The 18,625-nt window shown below is 45.6% G+C and overlaps 1 protein-coding gene across 8 annotated transcripts in view; it reads left to right on the top strand.

Moving 5' to 3' along the window:
* The window catches only part of LOC142576642 (PHD finger protein 12), a 146,795-nt gene that overhangs the window by 90,391 nt on the left and 37,779 nt on the right, over positions 1 to 18,625 (top strand). For 5 of the 8 annotated variants that reach the window (XM_075686860.1, XM_075686858.1, XM_075686859.1 and 2 more), the window contains 2 exons: positions 7,365 to 7,448; positions 10,138 to 10,251. In XM_075686860.1, coding sequence (XP_075542975.1) covers positions 7,365 to 7,448; positions 10,138 to 10,251 — 198 coding nt within the window. The remainder of the gene's footprint in view (positions 1 to 7,364; positions 7,449 to 10,137; positions 10,252 to 18,625) is intronic. The other 3 variants (XM_075686863.1, XM_075686861.1, XM_075686862.1) reach the window with 2 other exon arrangements.

Below are 18,625 nucleotides of genomic sequence, written 5' to 3'. Positions count from 1 at the left end.
TCCTGGCTCCAATTGCAGCTATCGCACTGAGAGTGACCAAAACAACACTTTCTGAGCAGAAATGAGTGAAAAGTAATTGTTTTAATGAATATTTCTCAAATCACCGCCCCTAGCAGCGTCCTCTGAAGGCTCAGGCAAAACCGAATATCGCGTCACACCTGCCTCACTGCTTCCCGCCCATTGTGAACGATCGCAAAGCCTCGGGTGACATTGAAAAGGCAGCACCTCAAGCCTGACACTGTGCTGTCTGTTTTCTCGAGGAAGCGCAAGCAACAAGACGTCAGATGTGCATTTGAAAAGAGAAGGCGAATGTGTGTGGCTCTGCTATCGCAAACACCAGAGACCAACGGAGCTGGGGGAAGGCCAGTAAAGTAGTGCCAAACCGCACACAAGACACATCGGAGCTGGTAACGCATCCCCACAGCGTCTGCCAAACGCATCTACTGTGGCGTCTGCGATTAACGTGGCCAACGCCGTAGTAGACGCCGCGGTTGTCTCTCTATGGAGTGGCGGGCGAGGAGAAGAACAGCAGCCACTGGAAAAGAACGCCCCTTCTCCCTCGCCTGACCCCCCTGCCTCTAGTATGAGTTGCTACCTCTAATGGAGTGTCAGCGGAGTGCCGTTCGTTCCGTACGTTGGCGGTCATTCAGCAGGCGGCTCATCGAAGCTGGAGTCATAATCTCCGCTTATGCCATCACTCCCACTAGAACTTAGCATGCACGGCGCAATGCGGGGAAAACAAAACAGCACGCAGCCAGTCAGTTCACCCCGTCGCTGCTGAAGGTAGATGTGACGTCAGATCCGCCAGCTTATTGTTGGGAGCGCGTTGCGTGAGACGCGGTGGCCGCTCACAGAGCGTCAAAAATAAAGCCATCCACTGAAAAATAATCTGAATAATGACTATATACAAGAGCAATTGTGTCTTAGAAATGCAATTGTGGTGCCTTCGCAGTATTATTGGATTCTTACTCTGTATCCCTTTAATTGGTAAAAAAGAAGCATAACAATGTTGGGTCATCTTATATGTTCCCAATCATGAATGTTAGTGCCAGGAAATCGTGCAAAAAGGGATAGTATCAACGAGGTTCTACTATACATTAGGGGTTTACGATTACAGAATAGTATACTTCGAATTGAATATTGAATCAAATAAAAAAAGAAAGGCAAATATTGAATTGAAAAGACTGTGGTGCACGTGCTCGGGAACCTCCTAGTATTGCTTAACAAAAATGTTGCAAGCTCTCATAGAAATCAAGATGTACAGTACGGTCTGCTCTAATTAAAGGGAACAACAAATTAGTATGCCAGCACTGATTACAGCCAAGTTCTTGTATGTGAGGGTCTGGAAAGTTATCTTTATCAATAGAATTTCTGTTAAATAGAATCAAGTTTTTCTTCCCCCTTTGAGACTGATGAATTAGTGACCTTATACTGAATACCAATGAGGTTCTCAGTTTCATGTATTGCGGCAGACCTTTATTTATTGCATAGAAAGTTTTGCTTTCCAGTTTTTCTACAAAATACAGAAGGGCTATCCCAACTTTATGGCGGGCAGGTTATCGTAAGGCCAATCTGCGCGGCTTCCATAGCTGATGCGGCACCATTTTGCCAAGTGCGGCATTTGGGCACTGTGTGTGCGCGATCCCGCATTGGGCTGATATCGGCGAGCCTTCGCAGTGGCAGTCCGTTACTGTGTCAGCTGGGGTGGCTCATCCGCAGCGCGCTTGGTGTTCCTTTTGCGCCAAAAGCAAAGTGGCACAGTGAAGCACTGGTGGGGTTGCATTGAGCACGCAACCTGTGGCACTGCACAGGCATCGAGTATGTCGAAAAAATTGAACAGTAGGTATTCAGTTTGCGAATCGAGTTGTCTATCTCTGTTTGATTCGGTAAAATTCGAGTAGTTGCACGCCCCAACTATGTATTCATTGTCACTCATGGCAATGGATGGCTGGATAATGCAACCGTCCTCTTTCCTTCTGATATAGAGGGCCTCAATCAGTTTACATGCAAGCTGGTGTTGGTGTATGAAAGCATATTCAGTCCAATAAGCACCATATGAATAGGGTTTTGCTGGTATTGTTTGAGTCTAACATTTGGACATCTTTGTCCTATATATGTTTTACGGCCAGATTCAGTAAACAATGCCTACCATGGATTCCACAAATTTTGACAGTGTATCATACCACATCTTACGTCACCACCTTCGAGTGGTCGGAGCCACGGAGCCTTTTATTTGTCTTTGCACAGATCCTGCAAGTTTATTGGGCAAGGAAAAAAAAACGTCCGTGTTGTACGACTGCTTTTTAGGCCTTGTGCCTTGGAGGATGATGGCACACCTTTCTCACCTGCTTGACTTTTCAAAGACATGCATGTATTCATTTGCATAGGAGAGCCAGCATGTCTTCATTTGAGTGACAATGAACCTTACCAGCATGTGCAGAAATTTCAAGGTTTGTGGCATCTCTGCTTTTTGTGATGTTTTCTTTGCCTAAATATTGTTATGGAACGATGAAAGAAGAGAAGAAGAAGAAGATTGCGGGACGCTGGCTGCTGCGTGTTGTTGGTGGTCAGCCATCTTAACTATTCTGACTCATTTTGTATACATATTGTAACTTTTCTATAATCCCAACATCCCCGTAACATATTGGTGAGAGGTGTGGGGTATCATGGCTGGAAACGGTGGACGTCGCATCACCGTCCACACCATGAAGGACGGTGAGCACTCTGGATCAACCTCTTTGCCGCCTCCTAGTCACCATTGCCAACTACGTCGCTGTAACCTTCGATTGTCGTTGTGCAACCCAAGGATCCTGGAACTTTCTGCGGGACCAATGGTGCCGACGTTGAAGAGTGGTTGGCCATGTACGAACGTGTGAGCAGAATCAACAGATGGGACCCTACGCTTAGGCTAGCTAACCTGTTGTTCTACCTAGGAGGCACGGCACAGGTGTGGTACGAAAACCACGATGAGGAGCTAACCAGCTGGGACCAATGCAAAGAGAAATTGACAGAGCTGTTTGGCTAACCAGCTGGCCATAAAATTGACGCGAAACAGGAACTGACATCCTGTGCCCAATCCCCCACGGAGTCCTATGTCTTGTACATCCAGGACGTGCTGGCACTTCGTCGTGAAGCAAAGCTGATCATGACATGACAGAAGCTGAGAAGGTCGGGCATGTGCTTAAGGGCATTGTTGACGACGCCTTTAATCTACTCATGTGCAAAAGCTGCTCTACAGTTGATGCTATCTTAAAAGAGTGCCGACAATTCAAGCAGGCCAAAACCCGATGCGTCCTGCAACCAGTCACCAGACTTCCCAATACTGCCACAACGTCAACGTGCGAAAACCAGCCCGCACAGCAGCAGGCGTTGCCACCAGAGGACGTGGTGCGAATCATTTGATGTGAACTGGGCGCGATGGCACCCGCAGCTTTCTGTTCGCATAGCCCTGATGCTACCCCTTTTTCAGTTCCCCTCGTGCAAGCCATCATTTGACAGGAACTTAAAAACATTGTCTGTGCTGTCGCCAACCCAGAGCCAACGAACGCCCTTCTACTATTTTCTCGCCACCCCGACCCTTCTCTCCAAGTTATCGCAACCCTGCTGAGTGGAGAACTGTGGACGACCAGCCGATATGTTTCACCTGTTGCCGCATTAGTCATGTTGCCCGATACTGTCGCAATTCGTGGCCCTCAACACCTCACACGCCAACCAACCTGAGCCGTTTTTATACAAATGCCCACAATGTTTCGCCCGCCGCTGAGTCTAACAGCGCTGACAACTCTGCTAGGAACACATGCTGCAGTCGCTCCCCATCGCCGTGCGGACACCAGTCTCATTCACCACAAACACGTTGCCCATCTTACCATTAAAATAGACGCCGTACCTGTCCAAGCACTCGTCTTACGTTACTTTGACCGCCCAGCCACAGGTTTCTGACGGTGAATATATGCTTCACCCTGTCATCAACATGCTTTTGAACTGGAACGTTGCTGTTCCGCATACACTGGTCACAGTTACTAATAACGACGTCGTTCTACCGCTTCTGAATTTCAGCCTGTGCCCTCAAGTGATTCCGGCCGCCATGTTCTTGGCCAGTGTTTCTAGTGGTTCTGAATTTGAAATTGAGAGTCTGAATGCTGAGAGAGGTTTATTAGTGCCAATTGCAGCTCACAGCTCTGGTTCCTTAACTCATGACTTCGCGAAAATGATTGTACCTGACCTCACCTCTGCACAGGCCAGGGACATACGTCTCCTGCTTGAATCATAGTGACATCTTTGATTTCCGTGACAGGCCTTTAGGCCAAACATCTGCTGTTCAGTATTTTATAAACACTGGATACACGAATCCTATTCATTGGCTTCCCTATCGTGTATCACATGCTGAACGTAGAGTCATCCAATCAGAAGTGGACAAAATGCTCCGCAAAGGAGTCATCAAGTCATCAGCCAGTCTTTGGGCTTTGCCTGTCGTCCTTGTGAAAAATAAAGATGGTACCTGGCGTTTTTGCATCAATTTTCACCACTTAAACAAGATCACGCGAAAAGATGTCTACCCACTACCACGCATTGATGATGCCTTGAACTGTTCGCACGGAGCTAAATACTTTTCGTCCATCGATGTTCGACCCGGCTACTGGCAGATTTCAGTTGATGAAATGGACCGCGAGAAGACCGCCTTCATCACGCTGGACGGCTTATATCAGTTCAAAGTCATGCCCTTCGGCCTATGCAATGCTCCTGTGACATTTGAACGTATGATGGACTCTTCTGCGAGTCTACAAATAGACCACCTGTCTCTGTTACCTTGACGATGTTATTGTTTTTTCCCCCGCTCTCGGCAGCTACCTTATCCGGTTTCCTGCCATTCTTGCAGTCTTTTGAAAAGCCGGCACAAAGTAATTCAGGCGCCGTCAGATTACCGTGTTGGGACACCTCGTTGACGCATCCGGTGTCCAACCAGATCCGGAAAAAGTTCATGCTGTACGCAGCGTCCCTGTGCCATGTTCTGCTTCTGACGTGTGCTGCTTCGTCAGCCTGTGTACTTACTTTTGCCGTTTCATCAAAAACATTGCCGACGTTGCTTGGCCTTTGACAGATCTTCTGAAGAAGAACACGCCATTCTTTTGGGGCCCGGAGCAGGATCACGCGTTCACCGCTCTCATCGGATTTCTGACCACCCCTCCCATACTTGCCCACTTTGATCCATCTGCGTCGACCAAAGTCCACACTGATGCAAGTGGCCATGGCATTGGCGCTGTTCTCGCCCAGCAACAGAATGGTACTGAGTGTGTGATAGCTTACGCCAGCTGCCTGCTGTCACTTGCCAAGAGAAATTACTCCATCGCCGAGCTGGAGTGTTTGCCTTTAGTTTGGGCTGTCGCCAAGTTCCGGCCACATTTGTACGGCCGCACATTTTCGTTCGTTACAGACACGCACTCTGCATGCACTCTGCTGGCTGTCCTCCCTCCGGGACCCAACAGCTTGGTCGCTGGGCATTGCGGCTCCAGGAATTTTCGATTGTTGTCAACTTTAAATCTGGACGTCTGCACAAGGATGCTCACTGCCTCTCTCGTCATGCTGTGGATCCCCTTGATCCTGCTGCGCATGATCCGATGACCTGCGTGATGGCTTTTACTGACATGACCGACATGCGTGCTGAACTAAAACGCGACGAATCTTTACAGTCCATCATCACCGGAGTTCAATATGGCAGCACTGACGCCATGTGCCGCATGTTCGTGCTGCATGACGGCATCCTCTACCGCCACAATATCAACCCTGACGACCCTGAGTTGCTCCTTGTCCTTCCTCGTCATCTGCGATCCGCCGCTCTCGAACAACTTCACGATGCACCGACGGCGGGACACCTTGGAACTTTACTTACATACGATCGCGTACGATGCCGGTTCTTCTGGCCGGGTCTCTACCGCTCCGTGCGTCATTATGTCGCAACTTGCAAATTGTGTCAGCGCCAGAAGAAACCTCCCCTTCCACCTGTCGGACGACTCCATGCAATTGAAGCTCCCTCTGACCGTTCTTTCGCGTAGGCCTTGACCTGCTTGGCCCTTTTCCGACGACTAGAGGGATTAAGTGGATCGCCGACGCTACTGGTTATGTGACTAGCTACGTGATGACAAAGGCGTGGCCGATTAGTTGTGCAACAGATGTCGCCAATTTTCTCCTCCACGACGTCATTCTCCACCACGGTGCACCTCGACAGTTACTTATAGACCACGGCCGCTCGATCTTGTCTCGAGTTGTCGATGACCTTCTTCGCTCTTGTGCCACTGAGCACAAGCTGTCCATCGCCTACCATCCACAAACGAACGGTTTTACAGAACATCTCAACCGAACAATCATAGAGATGCTGTCGATGTACGTCTCCAACGATCACCGTGACTGGGATGCCACGCTGGCCTACGTGATGTTCGCATATAACTCATCCCGATATAGCACTCCAGGATATTAACCCTTCTATCTTTTGTATGGTCACGACCCCACATTGCCGTTTGACACCATCCTCCCTTCTGTGCCACGTGTTGCAACTGGGTACGCTCGTCAAGTCATAGATAGTGCTCACATGGCACGTCAAGTTGCCCGATCTCATTTATTAGCCTCGCAGCATATACAAAAAGAGCGTTATGACCAGTGCCATCGCGATGTTAAGTTCGTGCCAGGTGCTTGGGTGCTCCTTTGGTCACCATGTCGTCAGGTTGGCCTCTCCCACAAGCTTCTCTCTCGCTACGCAGGGCCTTATGAAGCCCTATGTCAAGTTAACAACGTAAATTACTAGATTTCGCCGCTACAGTTTGATGCATCCTCAAGTCCGATGCCTGTTGACGTCGTCCACGTTTCGCGGCTGAAGCCATATTTCGCTTGCAATTCTTCGCCTACCGAGACGAGACTTCACCACCCGGGGGGTCCTGTTACGGAAGGATAAAAGAAAAGAGGAAGAAGAATATTGCGGGACGCTGGCTGCTGCGTGTTGTTGGTGGTCAGCAGTCTTCACTACTGTGAGTTTTTTGTATATATATTCTAAATACAATCTTCTATACTCCCTACATCCCCGTAGCAATATATATTCTTCTAATAAACCTTAGTTGTAAGTCAGCACATGACCTGCGTACTTCCTTGACTCGTTTTGTGAGCACTGCACAAATCTCAGGATGAATACATACCAATTTGCTGACTTTCAATTCTAATGCAATTTACTACAGCTGTGTGCCACAACAACTGTAGTAATACTGTAAGCGCTTGCAATATGCATAACCTGCAGTGAAATCTATTTTACAGTAAGGCCATGCGTGGATAGTGCCTATGTTGTGTGCAGACAATGAGAGTACTGCTCATGTGCATTGCAGGATGGGAAGTAAGCCAGCTGGACGAGAAGCTCATGCGCCTGCTCGCCTGGCAAAGGCTGCAGCAGCTGCTGCCTGCTGTCAATGGTGAGCAGCAACACAGCGTCATTGATTTCACCATGTTCAAAAGGCAACTTCCTCAACTTCTCATCTCAAGGGCCTACTACTGCCTTTGTGGCACTGGTGGCAGCATATCTTGTGCGAGAGAATGTGATTGCTGCATTGCTCATCAGACAAGGGAATACTTGCCAGAGGTGCAGCGCGTGGCTGTTGGAGGTTATATGCAGCGGATGCAAAGCCAAGAGGCGTGCTCTCTTTCTGCACGTCTACTGCTGGACGTCGCATAATCTCCATACTGATCGCGAGTTTCAGAAATGTATTGAAGCATTCGCTCCCTCTGCCTGCACTTTTCATGATAGTGTCGTCCCGCTGCTAGTGGCACTATCAACTGTGGTGGCGGAGAGGAAGCAAATGCTTCGCAGGCTTCACCTTGTACAGTCGAACCTACTTATAACGACACCGGCTTTAACAATATATCGGTTATAACAATGTAAAGCTGCTGCACTATCAACTTTTGTATGTTTTCTATGGAGAAATAACCCGCTTACTTCAATGTCCCCATGCTGCATTAGCTGTTATAACGAAGTCTGGCTACTGGGTATCCACGCCGATAGGTAACGGAATGTGAAATCCTTGAAAAGAAAAAAGAAAAAGTCAAATGCGAGCCACGGCACGATCGCCCGCCACCCTCCGAAACATGAATGGACCGACCCAACTGTGCTGACATTGCTGCCGGCGCTGCTCCAAGATTGCTCGCTGGGCCTGTGACTGGGCCCTCATTCTATGCAATTATGGTAATGGATTAAGTCGCTCGTGCTTGTCTTTGTTTGTTGCGTCGAAGCGCCAAAACGAACATGGTTGATCTGCCCGCTGATCTTTGGTAATGCATGACGTTGTTGGTGAAAAGAAAGCACGCTGCTATAGATTTGGAAACGAAGTGCTTCTAACTGGTGAGGCGATCGTCGTGGATGTGCTTGCATCGGATAGCGACAGTGACAGCCACCGTGGCAGCACCGACACTTTAGGGCAGGCTGCCTCATCGTTGTCCCTGCAGGAAGTCCCGTAGATGATTCAGACCCCCATGGGCTTGTTTTCGCGAAGGACTTTCCGCTTCAGTATGTGGAGCACCTGGATGCCTTGGAAAAGGTAGTCTGCAATACAATACAATACAACACAATACAATATTTATTGTGCATAAAGAAAACAAAGTACATATAGCAGGCCTACCAAGCTTCACATAAAGCTTCATATAAAGCAAGCAAGGCTGACAGACATGCAGGTTTCTTGTGCAAGCCGGTGGGAAGTATGTGGCGAGATGCTTGTGGCAATCTCGTCCCAGTGTTTCTTTTGGGTTTCTCAAGCTGAGATGCTGCCGTGGCAACCTTCACGCATTTTTTAAAAGACGCTTTTTGGGGCCACCAAAGTGATGCCTCGGCAGTTTGCAGTTATAGCAGTGTCATTCTTGAACACTGACAGCTGTGGCTTGTTAACAACACGCGATCGCAGTGCGCTGGCAACAGAGTTAAACAGTTAAACGGGTCAACACAATCAGAAGCTGGATGGTGGAATGTGGTGGGGAAAGGAACTGGCCTCCCTGCCATTATAGTTTTCTCAGAACAGCTATACCGTCCCCCATTTTAATTTCTTTTTTTCATGCAACCCGGTTATAACAATTATGGGTTATAACAATAGAATTTTCATGGCACTTGAATATTATAAGTGGGTTTGACTGTACTACCAGTGCAAAGATGTTATTGACACGGCACAAAATTTTATCTTTGGTTGCTGAATCTTAAATTCAACAAAATCAAATTTTTTCCTCATTGAAATTTGTTTTTTATGATTGCCTGATAATTCAGAAAATTTTATGGCCCCTTTCATGCAAGAAAAATCTGATGGTGACTACTTATTTGGATAAAACGCAAAATTTCAATATAGTAAAATCTCGATATAATAAAGTAAAGGGCTGACTTTGTTGACTTCGTTATATTGAAGTTTAACTTTACTTCACTTTATTTGCTCACATGCGCATATGAAGTTGTTAATCACCATCTGTCCTCCCTTCATCCATGTCTTCCATGCTGCTTAACCATTGGTAATGTCAAACCAAGTAACCTTAGCTTCCATTCTGGACATAAATGGCAGGTCATAGTTTTGATAAGTGAAAACTGAAGATGCTGAACCATGCCTAAACAGTTATTAACAAGGCATTAACTTGTACTTTGTAACATAAGACCAAATTTCTTTGTCTGTCACTATTGGAAATTGTGCCTCTCAGCTTTCCTGAATCATTTGAGTGCTGCACAAGACAGTCTCACAGAATCTCATCAAATTATTGCGAGATTGTAAGAATAAAATGCGAGAGGTAGTAAAAACTCTGGTTACCGTCGTTCAGGGGAACACCTCTACTTCACTTACCATGTTTATTTTAGGTGGGCCCCTTATATCAGAGGGATGTGTTGGTAAAGGATAGGTCGGACTATTTTTTGGAGAATACAAGAAGACTTAACAGGGCATATCTTTATTTTCACAACTGACCTGAACTTTACCAATCATCCTACTGTTGTCTATGGTTTTGTTGACTTCTCCCAAACACAAAGTAAGTGAGAAAAGAAAGCTGCCTGGGCAACAGTGGTGGGGTCTGTGATCCTAGTCATACCAGTAAATGGGCACACAGACCTTCAGGCATGTCGCAACAGTGGCGCTTGGCTTGCAGTGTCTGGGGTGTCGGCCAGCGAGGTGCAGGCCCGGGCCATGGTGTGCCCCGTGGGTGGGAGCAGCAAAGGAAGCCCGGTGCCCATGCCCTACCGGACCCTGACCCTGGGCTCGGGTGCGTGCCTCCTTTCTCAGATTGAATTTGTTTCTTCACTTTAATTAGTGCAATAGAATGAATCAATGGATAATTCCAAGTGACCTTTGGCATAGACCGTGTGGGTGAAGCTGAACAGGACAAAGTGCAGAAAACACAAGAAAACTTGACACCCGCTGCACTCGCAGCTACTTTATTCCAGAACATATATATAGTATACCCACACGACATGATGATGGTCACCAACTCACCCAACTTTCCACATGTTGGCGTTGTTTCCTACAATAACTACTAGAGGGTGCTGCCATCATGGTTCAGCCATGATGGCAGTCACTTCAGCGGCCCCTCTCTCATGGGAGCATACGTGCCGAGTGGAGGAGGCTTCTCCTCGCAGCAGGAGCAGTGTGCCAAAGTGATCTCCTTTATTTGATTTGTCGCTCATTTGTGTTTAGGAGTGTAAGGTTAGTTGAGCAATCTTTATAAATTATTTTTCATGTTTTGAGTTTCTAAAGCTTCTTGCTCGAATTCTGGCCTAGCTTGTTGCGCATGTATAGTTAATTTGTACTGTGCTTTGTTAGTACAATATGATGGTTGGTACTAGGAGGAAGCCACGCTTGCGTTGTTCAGAGTGCAAGCGCTCTTACGCATTGGAAGAAATGCGGTTTAATTCAGTACGCAAAGCGAACGGTGCAGCTTTGATATGTAGGATGTGTGTCCTAGAGTTGCGGCTAGACCATCTGGAGCAAAAGAAGCTAGCTAAGCGGGTTGGAAAGCTAGAAAAGGAACTCAAGAATGAACAGAAGCAGAGGAAGGAAGTAGAAAATCTAGCCAATGTAGAAGTGAGGCTGAGGGCCACTATTTCGCAAAGCAATGATGAACGCTTCGATGCGAGCACTGCGAACGGGGCTGGCAATGAAGCGAGAGCAGGTAAGAAAGCCGAAACTGCCACGCTGGAAAGCAGTGGCAGTTAAGAAGAGGCTACTACTGATGTGCAAGCCGCGGAAGGCAACAAAGCAAAGGGTGAGGATGAGAAGGGAGAGGGCATCACGGCCTTAGGTGCAGCTTTTGGTAATGAAGAAGAGGAAAAGCATGCAGTTGTTTTTGTTGGTGGTTCAAACACACAAAAAGTAGAACCAGAGATAATAGAAAGGGTAGGAGCAGGCGAGTGAGTGCAAATTAGCGCACTTCCCAGAAAAGCGATTAGGGAGATGACAGTGAAAGCCAAGGAACACGTGTGGGACACGATGGAGAAGTGGCACCTAGTTGTGATAATTGGCAGATTGATTGACATACAGCAAGGACAAGGGGCAGGGTTTGCAACGCAAATAGCCAGAGGGGTGAGCAACCAGCAGAACATTTCAAAGGAAGTACAAATCGCAGTGTGCACAGTGCCAGAGGTTGAAAGGCAGGGGTACACAATTGAAAGGGCAGTGCTCGCAGTAAACAGGGAAATTTGGATGCTAGCTAAGGCAATGAATTTCACAATCGTTGACATCAACCGAGAAGTGCACCAAGCAGGCTGCAATGGTGCTTTTGTGCATGATGGGCTACATTTTAGTGAAAGCGTAGCAGCACCGGTTGGACGTCGATTCGCGGCGCGGGCTGTAGCTTTTTTAGGCAGGCACCAGGCAATAAAGAAGGAAGATTAAAGGAAATGGCATAATTGGACCACAAGGAGTTAGGAAAAGATGCACAAAAGATAAGAATAGAGAAGATAAAATTTGTTACATAAACATGTAGGGTGGTCGCATGCAAAGAAAATGCCTGGAAATTAAAATGCAGTTGAATGACGAGGTGATTAGCATGCATGCCTTGGACCGAAACGCATCTGCCAGATTTGGAGCAGCTGCCTGTTTTTGACAATTTTGTATGGGAAGGGTGCAACAGAATGACTGGGTCAAGGAAATGCAGAAGCGTAGGCATGCTAATTAGGCGAGGTCTGAAGCGGCAAAGGGTGAAAGAGACATGTAAGAAGCAATAATGGATTAGCAGTATGTGGCAAGGCAAAAAGACGTGGCTGGGAGTAGCTTACCTATGGACAGGTAGAGATAGCAGAGATAAAAACAAGGAATTGATTGATTGCATTAGAGCAATATTAATGTGTTCAAGAAATCGGGCCAGGTGATATTAGTGGGAGATATGAACATATGCATGGATGATTTAGATGGATATACTGATTACAACAGTTCTATAGTGCTGGATCTGTGCGATGGACCGAACCTTATATTTGTTTATTTATTAGTATACCTACATTTCACCCATTCGGGCATTACAGTAAGGGGGGAGTTACATAATGGAAACACACAAACTATGCATCACATACATGAGTGAGCATTAGAAGAAAAAAAGGTGTACATGTACAATTAGCACAGTTGCCAGAATTAGCGTGTGAAAGAAAACGCAGAAACTATACAATTTAATGACAGGTGAGGACAGGTAGAGGGAATGTGAAACCTATCCTAGAGGTACACAACCAAACAAAGTGGTAACGCAATAACAGCACTGGTAAGCTGCTAAGCCAGAATGCAACATACAGTGCTTATAGCATATAAAGACGGTATATGCGAGGGAAGCAGATGGGAAAATAAAGAAAGGAAAAAAAAGAAAAATAATCAAAAAGAACACATAAATAGAGATATTTATAGGCTAAACTGCAATAAAAGAATGGTGAAGCAGAAGATCAGAAAACGTGTTGTCTGATTCTGCTTGCACGACATCGGCGGGCAGCGAATTCCACAGTGTGATAGCGTGCAAAAAGAGGGATTGCTGGTATATAGATGCAATATTGATGCAAAAGAAAAACACATATCTGCCCATTTGCTTTTAGAATCATTTCACATCCAATCAACTAGACACACGATAAACAGGATGCAGGGTAATCTTCCCGAGATATACACCCGAACACTGCTCCACCTCACCCATAAATAGCCGCGCGCCCATGCTTACATCTTCATTGTGATCAACAGACCCGTATGGGGCCTGAAACGTCGGTTCTTTATTTTTTATTTCATTCTTGGCGAGTGCACATTTTTGGCACCATATAGATGCGCATGCTAAAATTTCTTTTATATTAAAGGGGTGGTCATTGTGTTTTGGCAAGTAAGTTGGTGGCTGCAGATAATTGATATTATCGAGGACTGATCGATTCAGTAAAATATTTCTAATGGATGTCATGTGAAAACGTTTTCGACATGTGGCGAGCTCATCCCAATTCAGGCTACATTTAATATCATTTATGCTGCTTAGCATAGAATATTTTCTAGTCACGAAACACACAGTGCGATTTTGGATGGCTTTGTTTCTGTTAATCAGTAATTGGATATGAGGGTCGCATATAGTACACGTGTACTGTATTCCAGAATATTGTAGACGTTGGTAAAGTACAGCAACTGCTTCACCGTAAGCGGTGCATTTTAAAAATTTCTTTTAATAAAGTTAATAGTCATGAACGTGTTCATTCCAGGTTAGATTTGATGAAAAGTTGCACCTAAGTACTTTGCTTTGTAGCTTCTTCGATGACTTGGTTATATGAGGAAAAAAAAGTGCTAAGTGGTACACATTTACGAATGAACCTGATATGTTCACATTTGCTAGTATGTTAGGGCATCTTCCATTTTTGTGACCAGGATAAAATTAAGTCGAAATCATTTTGTAATGCTGACTGGGCCGAGTGATCAGCGCATTCCCTGTATTGAGCACAGCCGTATTCGTAAAGCTTAATTTTAGGCCTCTACCAACCTCGGGGACTTTGCATAGTCTGGAAATGCTCGGGGAATTTGTGCCTCTATCAGGGAAAATCAGCTGTAATTCCATTAAAATGGAACGAAAGTAGCGGTAATGCTGGCTCGCGTAACAGGGAGGGATCGTAACGAATAGGTCCTTTGACGCCGTGTCGTCGGCTGGAGGAGTTGCCAGTGTACAGTCAACGACCGACTTTCCGAACGCACGGACGGCTTCGCGGCACCGCCACGTACCCCGTAGAGTCAGTGTACAAGAATGACGGAAATTTCGGATGCAAGAACCCTTCGCCGTCCGACTTGCAGGACCTTTTCCTCTGACCTCTGACCGCAGGTCCGAAAGGGCATTAAAGCCACCACTGCCGACGTTTTGATTACCTCGCCGCCGCGGTAAACGCTAAACCTAGCTGCTTCAACGTTCGCTGTTAAGCTTCTTGCCGTTCGGCGCCGTGTTGTTCATTGAAAGAGTTGGCCGCTGTAAGCAAAGGCACCGACACCGCCTTTGTGGTCCTCACGATTGGCTTCGAAGCTCGGAAAGCACGGCGCGTTATATAATGCTGGTTCCCGAAGTCAGCTTGGCCTCAGTACAGAAATGTTACGCGGTGAAGCATAACAGGCGTAGGACGGGGCAACTGTCACGGGACACAGTATCTATTCCTTAGTTATACACGTGTCCACCCGCCATCTCCCGTCACAGTACGAGCACCGATATGCCTAATAAGTGTACTGGTAGGTCTTTTCGGATGTGCCTGTGGCGATTTGAGCGCTTAACGGCAGTAAAACACATGCATTCATTTTTTCGAACTGCCCGATTTTACGGACGTTTTCGCGGCCCCTAGGGAGTCGAAAAAATCGGACTTGGACTGTGCAACTGACCAAGAAGATGCTTCAAATGGTCCGTGGGGTGAACGAGCAGCAGAAGGAGCACGAGAACAGAAAGGACCTACGCATTGAGGAATGAACGGGAAAGGAAGCCTGCCGCCACTTTTTTCAAGGAGCTTGAGCTCAAAAAACAAAGTGTTGGCTGGCACCGAGATGCAGGTGTCCCTTTATCCAAACCAATATAAACTCTTTAAAGCAGTGAAACGCAACACTGAAGGGTTGTGCACAGGCTGAAAGTATGTCAGGACAGTTGAGGTTGACACACCAGCTGTTGAGAGAGAATCTCACTTGTGACAAAGTTTGGGCTTCATACCAATGAGCTTGCTATCAGTTGATAAAAAATAGCTCATATCCCCTTCAGTCGTGGCATATTTGTGGATGTGACCTACTTTTGCCATTTCTGTGCACTGGTAGCAAGGAATAGAGCACAAACATTAAGCTTAGGGCAATTGAACATTCTGATAACCTAAATTACTTCCATTTTGCTTCTGAGTGATATGTATCGTTACAGAGTACCACTTTGGTGGAGGTACTACCATGTTTTACGTGACGCTTGACGTGGAGCATGTCATTAGCAACCTTGAAATATTCTTTTTTCTTCTTTGAAATGCTTGAGGCCAATGAATAATTTGTGCATGTAATTTGAGTGGGGGATTTAATCCTTTTTGTGAAGAAATGTAGCATGACTGACTTTACAATATTCAAATATTTAATTACTTTGTAATTATAATGACTCATCATAAAATGCTCAGGGTCATTTTACCACCTTGATTTGCTTTCAGTGGAGTCTCAAGCAACACCTATGTTTCACATATGTATCGAAAGTAGGCAGTCGGTCATAATCTGGACTAAAGGGGATATTCGAAAACATTTGTTTCTGTATGCATCTCCTTAGTATTCAAACTGGATTAACTTGTTTTTTTTTGTTTTTTTTTTAGCATGCTTACTAGAGAGTGACAGCATCGAGCGACATGGTGTCAGCCTGTCTTGATGTAAAACAAAGTTCTGTATCACTCAGGGAATTTCGCAAAAGCACTCAGGGAAAACCTGGAAAACTCGGGGATTGCATTTATGAGGCTGGCGTAATGCACAGCTTCTGCCACTGTCGGGCCTGCATTGCCCGCCCTGTCGCTTTCTGTGTCGTCCTTATCACTGTTGCTAGGCAGACACTTCGGCAACAACACAGGCAACGATGGCGAAAAGTCGAACCTCATAGCTGGCATCTCTTTGCAGCTGCAGCAGCGCTGCCGAGCAACTTCTTTGCATTCCAAATGCCACACACCGTAGTCAACAGTAGACTCATGTCACGTGCCGGCGCCGACTTTTCGCTTCACATTTGATATCACGAACGATGTCTAATTTTTCTTCTAAGCTGAGCACCCAGCGTCTTTTACATCCGAGTTTTGGCATGCAACGCGAGTTCTCGCTTGCACAACGCCACAGCGCTCTCTGGCACGGCGCCGAAATGATGTTGATGTTGATGTGGCTTAAAGCGCAAATGCACAGGGCGCTTGGAGGCCGTTGTGCTGATTTCTGAGGCTTGTTCTGCTGGGCCACCCGATGGAGATGATGAACCGCCGTGTTAGCGCGATGAAAAGTGGAAACACTACATGTTAACCGATATGTACGCAATAAGCTGGTACGGTTTATGCAGATACAGAACACATTATGTTCAATGGCCGCCGAGTCGGGGATTTGACTTTACTGCTTTTAAAACGTAACTACTGTTTAAGCAGGTAAGGTTTAACGAGGTTTTACTATAGAACGTTTTTTCGAAGTCAAGTAGTAAACAGTTGATCTGTAAGCCCTGGTCAAATAAACTGAACATGAGCTGCACCTTATAGTAGTTAACAGAGAGGATAAGTATCATGGACAGGGAATGTGGCAGTGCAGTAATAGGCAGTCATGTATCGATTACATGTTAGTCTCAGAAACGTTCTATGAATGACTAGACCCAACAATGATAGATGAACACAGAAAAGATAGCCTGGGTAGCAATCATAAATGATTAAATGTTTAACCTTAAAATTTTGGAGAGAGACTAATGCAAAACACAAACCAATAGAATAAGAATTTCTAAAAATGAATGAAAAGCAACTAACAGAGATTGCAAAAAAAAACATAGATAGAAAATGGAGGCATTTCCTACAACAGTCTGGGAATATAAGGAACTGGTAGACGTTATGCAGGAGGAGATAAGACAGACAAGGGAAAAAAAAACTGTTGGATTAAGAAGAGAAAACCATGTAAGTGGTGGAACAAGGAAATAGATCAAGCTATAGAATAGCATAAGCAGGCATCTAGGGATCATCGAGAAGCCAAAAAGTTGAGATTACACAAAGAAGGGGTGCTCCTTAGGTGGAAAAAATACTGAGAAAAGAAAGGGGTAGTGAGTGAGCTCGTGCAAAATAAAATTAAATACACAAGTGAACGTTGGGTACATAGCATTTGTAAAATAGGCAGAGGCACACCAAAAATATTCTGGAACCATGTTAGAAAACTCAGAGCTTCAACTAAAAATTTGCAGACAGCTACAAAGGATGACACGCTGCGGTACATCACAGACACAGTTAGGGCTAACTTTGGCACAAAAGAAAGCCTAGTTCAGACCTAAACAGATCCAGCATCAACAGAGAAGCCTGAGAGACCATGTTTACCATAAAAAGCTTTTACAGGAAAAAAGAAGAAGAAAATGGGCCCTAATAACACTGCCCCAGGACTCGATAAAATCCCAATCCAGCTAATCAAGAACCTCGGTCCAAAGTGCAAGGCACTGCTGACTAATAGCATCGAACAAGTGATTAAAACGAAGAAAATTTCACTTGGATAATGTGAAAGCAAGATGAACCTCATCTACAAAGGAAAAGGGGATAAGGATAGGACAAGCTCATACAGACCAGTTACAGTAACATCGGTACTATTAGAATGATAATGGAAGCCATAAAATTAAAACAGTCGAAACAAATGATGTATTGGGAGAACTGCAAAGTGGGCTCAGACCAGGCAGATGCTTAGAAGATATTTTTATTCTAACTCATTGTACTATAGAGACAGCAGTAGCTCAGAATAGACAATTGCGGATAGTATTTCTAGATATTAAGGAAGCCTATGACAGCTAGACAGGGATTGTTATTGGATATTCTCAAGCACGAAGGCATAGATAACGGTTTCATGGAGCTACTGAGGGAGATATGTTGGGACAGCCGAGTAAAAATTGTATAGGGAGGTCGAAACTGTGATGCAGTGATGGAAATTCGCCAAGGAATGAAGCAAGGATGCCCTCTATTGTCACTGTTGTTCATGGTTTATGTTAAGGCATAGAAAGACAACTGGAAAACAGTAAATTAGGATTTGATTTATCATACACGCATAATGGACAAATAGTGCCACAGAAGGGCCCCGCACTGATGTATGTAGAAAGATAGTGCTACTAGCGGACAATGAACGAGATTTATACAGACACGGGTCAGTATGTCTGGCAATGCAATGACAAATCTAAGCCTCAAGTTTAGCATGGACAAATTGGGAATCATGATCTTTAATGAAGAGACGAGTAACTATGTGGTATCGATTCAACAGCAAGTCATACCCATAGTCAAGCAGTATAAATACCTCGGCGTATACGTGAATGAAGGAAAGACCCAAGATAACCTGAAAATAAAAGGGAAACGGAAATCAGCAATAATGACACGTAGAGCAATTTAGGGCCACAATAAATACGAAGTGGTGAGTGGGATCTGGAAAGGAGTTGTGGTGCCAGCACTAACATTCACAAA

This window comes from Dermacentor variabilis, chromosome 3, assembly GCF_050947875.1.
Source record: "Dermacentor variabilis isolate Ectoservices chromosome 3, ASM5094787v1, whole genome shotgun sequence".
Lineage (NCBI taxonomy): Eukaryota > Metazoa > Arthropoda > Arachnida > Ixodida > Ixodidae > Dermacentor > Dermacentor variabilis.
The sequence above is the reverse complement of the archived record's forward strand: the minus strand, read 5'-3'. Positions and strand labels throughout refer to the sequence as shown.